Source organism: Canis lupus, chromosome 31 (genome assembly GCF_003254725.2).
Source record: "Canis lupus dingo isolate Sandy chromosome 31, ASM325472v2, whole genome shotgun sequence".
Taxonomy (NCBI): domain Eukaryota; kingdom Metazoa; phylum Chordata; class Mammalia; order Carnivora; family Canidae; genus Canis; species Canis lupus.
Genome location: NC_064273.1, coordinates 31,121,722 through 31,134,135, shown reverse-complemented (window position 1 = coordinate 31,134,135; position 12,414 = coordinate 31,121,722). Strand labels below are relative to the sequence as shown.

Below are 12,414 nucleotides of genomic sequence, written 5' to 3'. Positions count from 1 at the left end.
GTCCATAGAGTACGTGACTCTTAATCTCAGGGTTGTGAGTTCAAGCCAAACCTGTAGGTGTAGATTCCTTAAATAAAAATTTAAGAAAAAAAAATAACTCTCAACTAATTGAAGAGTTGAGCATCACTCAAACAGTTAACAAACAGGTTGGCATTTTTACTTAAAAAAATTTTTTTAAAGTAATCTCTATACCCATCATGGGTCTGAAACTCAAGACTCCAAGATCAAGAGTCACACGTTCTATGACTGAGCCAGCCAGATGCCCGGGTTGGCATGTTTAAAAAGTGCTTTGCGTTTCTGGTTCTGGATGAGATGGAGTAAATAGATTACATCCCATTTCTCTAACTGCAATTAAAAAAATAATAACCTTGAACAGAAATATATAAAGTGCATCAGAAAACTGAAAAGTGAAGGAAAGGTGACAGGATAGGCTAGAATCCTTGGGACTTAAGCAATGACCTGAAGGTGAGTTCCCTAGGGTTTTTAATTTTATCCTGGCCTGGGCACCCAAGGAGAGGGTAAGCTGGAATGCCAAAGTGGCAACCAGAACGAGAAAAGGTAACAAAACACACCAGTGCAGAGACGCCACTGAGGTTAGGGTTATTGGGAGAGGAGCTTAAAGATGTGGTCTAAAAACATTCCAATAATCAGTTACAGACATTTGGAACAAATAAAAAAAAAAAAAAGAAAATGTCAGCAAAGAGATGGGAGATATAAAAAAAATGTCAGCAAAGAGTCAGGTGGAAATTTTAGGACTAAAAAGTAAAACTGCTGAAATAGAAGAGCTCACTGATGGGCGTGACAGTGGAATGGCGGTGAGAGGGGAAGAGGGAAGTAGAAGATGGAATCTGTGCAAATTACTGAAACTGAACAAAAGAAGGAAAAAAGAGGTGGCTCAGGGACCAGAGGAAAGATGACAGGTCTAACATTTCAGTCACTGGAGTACCGGAAAAAGGCCAAAGGGTACACATTGGGAAAATATTTGAAGAAATAATGACTGAAAACCTCCCAAATTTGGTGAAAGACACACATCCACAGATTCAAGAAGCTGAGTGAACTCTAAGAAGAATAAAACCAAAGACATCCAGCTCTGCTACATAAGGAAACTTCTGAAAAAGTAAAGATAAAGATAAAAATCTTGATAGTGGTTAGAGGGAAATGATATGCTCCAGTGGTCCCCCTGTCTCAGCCATGGTCTACTTTCTGAGGTTGCACTGGGCCATGGTCAACTGAGGTCAACTGCGGTCCAGAAGCCGATGTCCTCCTCCTGACGTACCGTCAGAGGGTCAGTGGTAGCCTGATGCTCAGTCACATACCGATGTCACTCACCTCTCTTCCTCTCATCACGTGGGCATTTTATCATCTCTCATCGGTCACAAGAAGGGTGAGGACAGTGTGACAAGGTATTTTGAGAGAGAGAGAGAGAAGACATTCATGCAACTTTTACTCCAGTATATTGTTATAATTGTTGCATTTGATTATTGTTGTGAGAACGAGAGAGAGGGAGGCAGAGATATAGGCAGAGGGAGAAGAAGACTCCCTGCGGAGAGCCCGATGTGGGATTCGATCCCAGGACTCCAGGATCATGCCCTAAGCCAAAGGCAGATGCTCAACCACTGAGTCACCCAGGTGTCCCTGATTATTGTTGTTGCTAATCTCCTACTCTGCCTAATTTATGAATTAAATATCATCATAGGCATGTGTGTACAGCAAAAAACACAGTGTGTGTAGTATTGGTATTGTCCATGGTTTCAGGCAGCCACTAGGGGTCTTGAGATGTAGCCCCTGTGAGAAAGGGGGGCTACTGTACCTAAAAGGAAACAATGATTTGAGTGAGAGCAGATTTCCCTCAGACACTGCAGTCAGAAAGAAGTGGCACACTTTGCAAGTGCTGAAAGACAAGATCTTCCCCCAGAATTGCATTTCCAGTGAAAATATCCTTCCTTCTGGGTGTTTGGTCACCCAGACCAGAAAGGAGGAAGGTGAGATAAAGAGTCTCCATGAAGGGAAACAGAGAAAACTTGTGGCCAGGAGATGTGGACTCAGAATGTCCAGAAGATGCTCTTCAGATGAATCAGAAATGGTAACAGTGGGAAACATGGAACATTAAGACAAAAGAGCAATTGAAAGGGTCAATCCGTGAGTAAAGACGGCATTCCCTGTCTTTTTAAACTAGGTTGGCCAGTCGATGTGGTTTTCTGAAGGATCATGCTCTGTGAGCTGTTCTCACAGGGAAGGCTGGACACACAGGACACAGGGACGCTCAGTGCTGCCTCTGCAACTCCTTGGGAAATCTTAATCCGTTTCAACATAGGAGGTATTAGGGGAAAAAGTGGTTTGTACACATAGGTACATTTGGTGCTGGAAATTTCATACTGGTGCTCCAAATAAAAGCTAAGTTCATGAGATTATTCTTTAGCTAAGATGCTGTTTTTGAATCACTAATGTTCTTTAATCTCTAACATTCCTTCCCTAGCTGAGTGATGAATCTTATCAACCTAAGGAGTTTTTTTTTTTGTTGTTGTTGTTGTTGTTGTTGTTGTTGTTGTTGTTGTTGTTTTTTGAGCAGTGAGTGGGAGAAAGCCCTGAGCCAGCTTCCCTCCACCACCATTCCAGGTCCTGGGACCTTGTTCAGGCTGGCTTAATTGTGCTGCACAGTCTCCCATCTGTGAACCCTAGTCTGGTTTCCCTACTCCACTCACCTCAAGGGGCACCTGCTAAAGGCTATTGCCTACCATTGGGAGCCAAAGGGCTCAGATTTCAGGCCAGGTTTTGCCAGTTGATGGCAATACACCTCTGAGCATCAGTATCTTGATGTAAAAATTGAGCTATTAGGTACAGGATGATGAGGAAGACTTCAAAGATGGGAAGGACTCCAATGGACCTGGGACAGGCCAAAGTCACCCAGCTTAAAGGGTACAGAGCGTTGCTGCTAGATCTTTCTGATGCCCCTAATCAGGGCCTATATTGGGAGTGATGTCCATCTTCCTCTCATCTTAGACAAACAGCATTTTGCTTTAAAAAAAAAAAATCCTTGCTTTGGGCTTATCTACAGGCTCTTCTATGATCAATGTAAAATTTATGTGACTCTGAACCAAGATGCATGGAGCTGCTCTACACCCTGTGCACACCAACCTCCTTCAGGGCTACTGGATGGTGCCACCACCCAGGGAAAGGGACTTCCGGGTATACCCCAGAGAATAAATGTTACAAATTCCCTATTCCTGGGTTTGAGATGAGGCCGAAACTTAGAAGCTTCTAGATGTATCTACTCCTTCAACTTGGGCATTATTGCTCCACAGGGGCCAGTCCAGTGTCCCAAGACTATGAGAGAATGCTCTGAATTCCATCACTTGAGGACCTCAAGGAGGCTGGCCTTTCAACAGTTTTGGGGATGACAATAGAGAGGGAAGTGCTTTGTCAAGTGTCAGGTAACAAAAAAATGAAAGGGGGCAAAAATGTTGGTTCTTAAAACATGGAGCATTCTTAGAAATACAGCACTTGAGCTATGCAAAGTAGAGGAGAAATACCTCATTCCCCAAGGGCCCCCAAACCATCTCTTAATGAAGTCGGCACATGCACACACACTTTTATGGAATATATATAGTATTATATTGCCCCTACCTGTCCTCCCTCTCAGAGGCATGATTTCTTAGAACTGTTGGATGCCCAGATCCTGCCATGGTGAAACCACTCCACTGTTTGAGAAGGGTGTCGTCTGTTCCTTTCCTGTTCTACACACCCAATACTGTCCCTTTACCTCTCTGGGCCTCACTCCACATTTTAAAGGTGTGTGTGATGGGAGACAGGGCAGAGAACGAATGGATGTTTGCTCTCAGGGCGGCAAGGCCCCCAAAGGACCAGCTGGGGCACTGGCCAATATGTTCTCCTTTCTGGTTTCCTCCTCCTGCCTTCACCAAAAGCGGACTTTCAGACACTGTGGCATGGCTGGGTGTGTACAGCACCACCATGAACCCTACGCGGGCACCAGGGGACAGAAGATTCCTAGTGCTCCTTCTCCCCTCCACGTTTCGTAGGGATGCAACAAAGTTCAGCTTTGACTCTGCATTCGCTATCTTTTTTTCTTTTTTTTTTTAAATTTAAATTTAAATTTTAATTTTTTTTAAATTTAAATTTAAAATTAAATTAAATTTAAATTAAATTTAATTTAGTTAACATAGTTAACATATTGTTAGTTTCAGGGGTAGAATTTAATAATTTGCCAGTTGCATATAACACCCAGTACTCATCACATCACGTGCCCTCCTGAATGCACATCACCCAATTACCCCATCCCTCCACCCTCCTGCCACCCTCACTTTGTTTCCTCAGTTAAGAGCCTCTTATGGGACTCTGCATTCAGCCAAAGTCTCTGGAGGGCTACCTCATCCGTACTGGCATTCCTGGCCACCATCTGACCGAATCAGCAATTCGAGAAAGGATATGTCAATATTTGAACATTCGCTTTCATTTATTTCAAGTACTCAGGACGTTAGGATAGGACAATCTCCTTATAGGTTTCACAGGTTGAAATTATGTCAGTTTTAGTATAAAGATATTATTGCAAACATAAAATACAGTCATAATTAATAATTGCGATGGCTGTTAACATTCTAAACTACAACAGTTAAGACCTTTCGAATAGTTCATCAAGTAGGCACATGGGCTGACAATTACTACTAATATTAAGAATCATCAGGATGGGGGCGCCTGGGTGGCTCAGTCGATTAAGCGTCTGCCTTCAACTCAGGTCATGATCCTAGGGTCTTGGGATCAAGCCCTGCATTGGGCTCCCGCTCAGTGGGGAGCCTGCTTCTCTCTCTCCTCCTGCCTGTGCTCTCTCTCACACATAAATAAATAAAATCTTTAAAAGTCATTAGGATGACTTGGGAAAGAGAACATGCTTTGTGTGCTGAGAGATACATTTATATATTTATATATTGATTGATGGTAGGCTCCATGCCCAGTGTGGATCCCAGTGCCAGGCTTGAACTCCCAACCCTGAGATCCACGGTCAGGTACTTAACAGACTGAGCCACTCAGGCGCCTCAGCTGACAGATGTTTATGAACGTGTTTTGTTTGTTTTTTAAAGGGCAGAGCAAGACATTTGTGCCATAATTCTACTTGGAAACAACCCAAGTGCCCTACCATTGCCAAACTAGTGAGCAAGTCACAGAATGGAATACTGTTCAGCAATTAAAAGGAGTATACTGTTGATAAATACGATGGAACCGATGACTGTCAAACACATTACGTAAGTCAAAGAAGCCAGACTCAAAGGCTGCACCCCATCTAATTACATTTAGGGCATTCTGGAAAAGACGAAACTACATGAGCAGAAGGCAAATTAGCACTTGGCAGGTGGAGGGGAGGGGATGACTTCTAAGGGTCACAGGGGAACCTTCTGGGGTGATGGAAATGTTCTGCATGTTGACTATGGTGATGGTTCCATGACTATATGCGCTTATCAAAATCCAAAGAACTGTATACCCAAAAGGGTGACTTTTATTGTATATAAATTACACCTTAGTAAACTTGACCCTCAAAAAAGAATTTACACCATAATTCTAGTATTTGTAAAATTGTTACACTGATCTTCATATATTAAACAAATAAATCCTTCAAGAATTGTATTAATTTTAATTCCATCCAGGCTATGAATCTTTTTTTTTTAAGATTATTTATTTATTCATGATAGACATAGAGAGAGAGAGAGGCAGAGACACAGGCAGAGGGAGAAGCAGGCTCCATGCAGGGAGCCCGACCTGGGACTTGATCCCGGGTCTCCAGGATCCCGCCCTGGGCCAAAGGCAGGTGCCAAACTGCTGAGCCACCCAGGGATCCACCAGGCTATGAATTTTAAGGATAACACCTATTTGAGAATTCTTTTATATCTTGGAGAAGGGTGAATTTGGACAGAATGCCCACTTCACCACCTCCACATTTTTATGAGGGGAAAAAAAAACCCTTTAAAATCATGAATTGCTGCAATAAATCATTTTTGAAGCAAAGAATATATTGAGTACAAAAAAGAGAAAAACCATTAAGGAAAGGTTAGATACTTTGCTAGCCTCGGTCGACGTTGTAACCTCAAAGTATCTTGACTCTGGGAGGGATCTAGCAGGAGACAGTGCTTAGAAAGTACTGTCAGACTTTTAGTAACAACCTATTAAAAACTAATAGCATTCTAATCATTAATTTTTAAAACCAAGTTTCAGACTCACTGATAAATTTCCGGAGTTGTTCTATGGTAACCCCTGCCGAATACTCCTGTGAACACTCCACCACCCTGCCAGGACGAGCTGTGGGCCACGCTGGTAGCCGGCCTGTCTCAGCCAGCCGGGGGCCCATCCATGAGGGGGGTGGGATGGGGGAGGTGGCCTTCTTACCTTGTATCAGAGGAAGGTAAAGGTGGTATTGATCAAGCTCCCCGCTGAAGACAGCAAAAGCCTGGCGCTTTAGCAGCATGGCTTTCTGCTCAAAACTTGAGAACAGTTTTAAAGAACTGCTCTGCATGTCTAGAATAAACACAGCCAATAAGTTCCATTTAGTGAGAAAACTGCAATTGGTGGTAAGTGATAGGACATTCACAATTGTGTAATTTCTACCCATTCATAATTGTGTAATTTCTATCCATCCTGGTGAAAAATCATGATCCTAAGTAATTATGATCTAGTGGTTATTAATCACATATTTATTGTAAACATAAATACCTTTTTAATGACATGTAATGATAGGGCATGAGAAGAGGATATGAGGGACAGACAAGCACTCCGAATAAATCAGGGTAAACCTGTCATTACTTTCAAAAGTATTCCTCCGCTGTAAAGCTGTAGGAGAGGTTGTCGGGGCATTCTGGTCAGTAGACGAGCCGGGAGGCTCATTCGTGAGCCCTGACACACTCTGCTCATTACATTACAGTCTGCAGCTTAGAAAGCATCCTAAAAGATCCGAGTGGAGCTTGAGATACATGGTCAAAACGGATTGTGATGGGGTCGGGCCTTTAAAGGTGCGATTTAAGTGCAGGTGACAAAGAACTTACTCATTAAATCTTTAAACATTGTTTTCTCGTGAGTCAGAAGATGGTCAATAATGGACTTCCAACTGGATATTAAAAAGAGCAAAATTAATTAAGTCGGTAAAGGATGACAGTCTGATGAGAGGCGTCGAGAAAAGAACACGCCCCTTTGAGATCTATTAAAACCTGTTTTCTGAAAAGGAGTTAGTGGAATGAATAGGTTTCATACAAGCGAAAGTTGGGCAAAAGCTCTTCAATTCATAAACTTAACAATACAGGCGATGAATAGTAAGAAAGAATAATTCCCAGCTCACAGTAAAGAAAAACAGTCGTTTCAAGAGTTGCCCTAGGTTCACCCAGGAGGATTGTTCATTCGCTTGCGCTGATGGAAAGCAGCAGGGGTGGTGACACCCAACGTGGCTGGTTTTCAAGTGGGCTCCCCAGAAGAGCAACGGGACTTCAAGGTGAAAGCCACAGGGCTCCGGGCGCGGCGGGGCAACTTTTGGGCTTTGCAAAACGCGGACCAGTCTCCACCCTCCATCCCTGCCATTAATTAAGACATCACGCCTGATGGGGGAGAGGCGATTTAGGGGCTCTGCTGACCTCCCCAGAAAAGGCACAGGGAGGTCACCGCACTCTGCAGCTCAGTGGCTCTCTGCCACCAGCACAGTGCCTGGCAGGCTGCATGGGCTCAGGGACAACTTGTGAGGTGTGAGCTGAGACGCGGGATCAGGGCACCACGGTGTTACCACGGGCTCGGTCATTGTATAGTGCTGGAATATTCTGCGACTCCAAGATGCAACAGTACTAGACCAGGGGACCCTGGAACCCCAGATTGTGCGCTCTGGGGATGATATGCCCCAGATAATGCTAATAAATGCACCTCTGTATCTTTAAAACACCTAATCCCTCTGCCACAAACATGCGAGCCTGTGACAGTGACGTCCTGGGATCTGGGGTGATGCTGACCACTCCTGCGTCAAGTATGAGGATCGAGTAACCCGAACCACTCTCCCCACTTGAGGATTTGCAGCACCCTTTTGTCAGAACGGCGTCTCTTACTGTGCACAGCAAGTGTCCATCTGAAAGAAGGCAGGGTCCAGGAACAACTCGAGGACTTCTTTCTTCCAGGCTCGCTTGGTGTAGGCGTAGCCACTCAGGGAGCTCAGCAGCTGAGCGCCGGCCCGGAAGCTGGGAGCGTTGTAGGCGCTGAACCGGGGGTGGGAGGAAAAAGGGTCAAAGTCAGACACAGTGCAGAGGAAGCCACTTTAAAAAAAAAAAATTATTTACTTATGAGAGACACAGGCAGAGGGAGAAGCAGCTCCATGCAGGGAGCCCTATGTGGGACTCGATCTCAGGACCCCAGGATCATGCCCTGGGCTGAAGGCAGGCGCTAAATGGCTGAGCCACCCAGGGATCCCCCAGAAGAAGCCACTTAATGCGTTTCCCACAACCTACGGTGACACCACGGGGAAGACAGCATTACCTGTGATTGCGTAAGTAAGGAAACACGTAATATAGCAAGCGGGAGACCAACGGCACCGCCTTCTCCTTCTCGTCACTTCGATACACCATGTCCAGGAGAGATGCCAGGACCTAGCAGGGCGGGATCACGAGAAGACAGAAAGCTTCTGAAGCCGGTGACAGGAGGGATTAGTCCTCGAGGGGCGCCTAACCTAACAAGACAGCTGGCAGGGGCAGCCTGAGGCCAAGGGCGGCTCTCGAGGTCACCCGGGAGGGGCCTGAGAACGGGGTGCCAGCACGATGCTTCGGGGTGGCAATCGTGCCATCGGGGGAGGGCAAGCCAGGTGTGCACTGACCTCTGCCAGGAGGGACAGGGCCTGCACGCTGTACACCGAAGGGGCGGACGCGGACACCATTGCCGAGGCAGCGGCGGTGGCATCTGCTGACAGAAAGAGACATTTGTGCTTTAGTCACGGCGGGGGGGCCACGGTTCAGGCCCCTGGAACATTGCACGGGTGGGAGTGATGAGCCCCATCCTTGCACACTGAGTACGTAAGTAAGTATATGTTAGGGGGTCCTGTTAACACGCTCAACCTCAGTAAGAATCTGGGCACAGTGATCAAGGAAATGAGCACCGACTCAGTGTCTTCCGCCCCCGTGTCTTCTCAGCATAGTTCTCAGAACTTCAGTGTCCCCTCGGACGATCCACCGTACCCCCTCGGCCTCTGCCCCCCTGGCCTTCTCTCCCCCAACGGTCTGCTACTCCGCTGCGCCAGCTCAGTCACCCACTGGCACCGTCACACCCTTGCCTCCTCCTCCTCCTCCTTCCTGGACCCGGGCACAGACCCCCGAAGCCTCCAGCCTGCCGTCCTGACCACCATCGGCTCCTCCAGGTCTGCCCGCTCGTCTCCCCCCCCGACACCCATGGTCTCCCAGCTCCTGGCCAGCGTCCTGGACTCTCTTGCTGCTCCCTCCCTCTGACGCACTCGCGTGGAAAAACGCAAAGCAGGCTAAACCCACAGATCAGCCCGTGCGGTTCTGGGTAGCTAAATGTTCTGGGGAAAACCAGACAACGATGAAATAGATCTCACTTTCCTTCATGACCGTGAGCTCAAACAGGCCCTGATGTTACCGGATAGACCCAGGGCACGGACGCCGGCGGCACGCTGGCTCTCCTGCTCTGCTGCGTAATGCTCTCGGACCTGCCCTCGGTAACCACCGATACCCTTCCCTTCTCACCTCATCACCTCCCCTCCGATTCCACAGAGAAATGTAAGAGAAACAAACAGGAACTCCCTCAGTTGGGGCACTATGAGCTATTAATCTAGAACATACGTATTGTTGCCTTCTCTCCTGTTTTGATAAACATGTCCCTGGCTCCTCTGGACGAACGGTAATTCCATGTATGACATCAACCCCGGCCCCAAGGCCATCAAGTGCTTCGCTTTCTAACTATCCTTTCTCTCTTTGGCATCGATTTCTTCCTCTCTGCTGCACAGATCCGTCATCATACTAGTATACTCCAATTTAAAAACAAATCAGATAAAGGGTATTCTTCTTTGGTCTTTATTTATTTATTTTTAAAAATTATCTATTTATTCATGACAGAGAGAGAGACAGAGAGAGAGAGAGAGGCAGAGACACAGGCAGAGGGAGAAGCAGACTCTGCGCAAGGAGCCCGACATGGGACTCGATCCTGGGTCTCCAGGATCACACCCTGAGCCGAAGGCGGCACCAAACCGCTGAGCCACCAGGGCTGCCCTCTTCTTTGGTCTTTAGTTCGACTTGGTCACTGTCCTCTTGACAAGCGAGCTTCCAGGAGTTGTGCGTTCCCAGCCTCCTCTTCCTCTCCCGGCCTCCTCCCTACCTGCTCCAGTATGTTCCCCCTGCGGCTTCCACATTGTCAAGCCCCGTGGGTCTCTGTCCGACCTGCCTCTGTTTCTCTGCAGCCTTCCACTGTGTTATTCCTCCCTCCTTCTGGAAGCACCCTCTTTCTCGTGTTTCATGACTCTCTTCTCTCTTGGTTTTTCTCCGACCCCAGTGACCACTTAAGTGTCTTTTCTGGCTCTTTCTCTTTTCTTCTGACATCTCAAATTTAATACTTGCAAAACCAAGCTCAATTTCCTGTTCCAGAATGTTCTTATTTTGGTTTTCTCCACCTCAGTAAGTTACATAAGCCAAAACCAAAGTCATCCTCGACTGCCTTTTTTTGTTTGCCACCGCATCCAGCCCATCAGCAAATTCTGCTGACTCTCCATCTACATCAGTCCACCTTTCCATCGCCCCTGCCTCCAAGCCGACACTGTCTCTTGCCCACACCACTGTGAAATTCTGCTAACAGGACTTCCTTTTTCTGCTCTCACTTGATACAGCCCATGTTGCTCACAGCAGCCAAACTGATGTTTTCTGAAGACCGCATGAGAGCCTGTCACTTCTCTAAACATTTTAATGGCTTCCACAGTGGGTGGGATGAAATCCAAGCTCCCGATCCGGCTCTCTACCAAGCCCAGCGATCCTCAGCTCCCACTCGGCTCCCTGCCCCCTGCCCACCACTTGCTAAGCTCCAGCCAGGCTGGCCTCACCCGCCTCGAAGACTTGCCACCCCTCTGAGCGGCGTCTCCCAGGTCTTGGCACAGCTGCCCCCACACTGCTCACTTCTCAGCACAACTGTCACCTCCCTGGGGACACGCTTTGTAACATCTCCCCACTCCCAGCTGCTCCCTGTAATAGGATTCTTATTGTCCCTGCACCGCTAAGAACCACCTGAAATTCTCAGGGTAACTTACTTCTTTTTTTCAATCTTTAAAAAAACTTCCATTTTGAAATAACTTCAGATTTTCAAAAGAGTTGAAAGATCCCTTTATTAGTGTGCTTTTTTGCTTATCATCTTCCATGCTGCCCCCATGTCTGCTGTTGTTGGGCCCGCCTGCGGGATACGGCATGTGGCACACACCACACGTGAGTTCAGTGTAAGGACCCGTGTGTCTGGGGCATGCGTAAAAATTTTAAATGGAGACAAATGTATTATTTGAAGCCTCACTCTGTTTCATGCTTTATGTGGGTGATACGTATACATAATTTCTTCAAGTCAAGTAAAATACAGTCATGATCTAAACACTCAGGATTTTGGTACTATATAATTAGCTAGTTAAGTTTTATACAGAAGCTCAAAACTCACCTCCAGCTTTGGAATTCTATGATTTCTTTAAACAAAAATCAGGTAATTTTACTATAATATTATTTTGAGGTTAAATTTAATCACAGCACCGAAGTCAGGCCCAGTAACAGTGGACCGAACATGGTTGGCACAGCTATTCTGGTGGTGGTGAAGCAGTTCAATCTGTACATTAGTACATAGGACAGAGATGACTGGGAGCAAATTAGCCCAGGAAAGGCAAGCTCTTCCTCCCTAAAACCACAACTGTTACCATCCCCGCAGCCTTAGAAGCACCTTGTTGTTGCTTTATATTAGCAAATGATAGTACACTAGTTATAGGATCTTCATTACAGAGTGAAGTATATTATTTTACTTTATTTATTTATTTATTTATTTATTTATTTATTTATTTATTTATTTATTTATTTTAAATTTTTATTTATTTATGATAGTCACAGAGAGAGAGAGAGAGGCAGAGAAACAGGCAGAGGGAGAAGCAGGCTCCATGCATAGAGCCCGATGTGGGATTCGATCCCGGGTCTCCAGGATCGCGCCCTGGGCCAAAGGCAGGCGCCAAACCGCTGCGCCACCCAGAGATCCCTATTTTTCTTTTTTTAAAAAGATTTTATTTATTTATTCATGAGAGATACAGGCAGAGGGAGAAACAGGCTCCTGATGTGGGACTTGATCCCAGGATCAAGTAGGCTCCACACCCAGCCCTGAGCTTGTGAGCTCAATCACAATCGCATGCCCAAGACACACAATCACTGAGTG

The 12,414-nt window shown here is 46.2% G+C and overlaps 1 protein-coding gene across 6 annotated transcripts in view; it reads right to left on the bottom strand.

Annotated features, from left to right (window-relative positions):
- DOP1B (DOP1 leucine zipper like protein B) overlaps window positions 1-12,414 on the bottom strand; it is a 105,504-nt gene that overhangs the window by 6,307 nt on the left and 86,783 nt on the right. For all 6 annotated transcript variants that reach the window (XR_007407543.1, XM_025449663.3, XM_049104570.1 and 3 more), the window contains 5 exons: window positions 8,840-8,922; window positions 8,506-8,615; window positions 8,082-8,228; window positions 7,044-7,105; window positions 6,391-6,519 (listed from right to left, as the gene is read on the bottom strand). Coding sequence is in view for 5 of the 6 variants with exons in the window: in XM_025449663.3 (XP_025305448.1) it covers window positions 6,391-6,519; window positions 7,044-7,105; window positions 8,082-8,228; window positions 8,506-8,615; window positions 8,840-8,922 (531 nt within the window). In the remaining variant the exon portion in view is untranslated. The remainder of the gene's footprint in view (window positions 1-6,390; window positions 6,520-7,043; window positions 7,106-8,081; window positions 8,229-8,505; window positions 8,616-8,839; window positions 8,923-12,414) is intronic.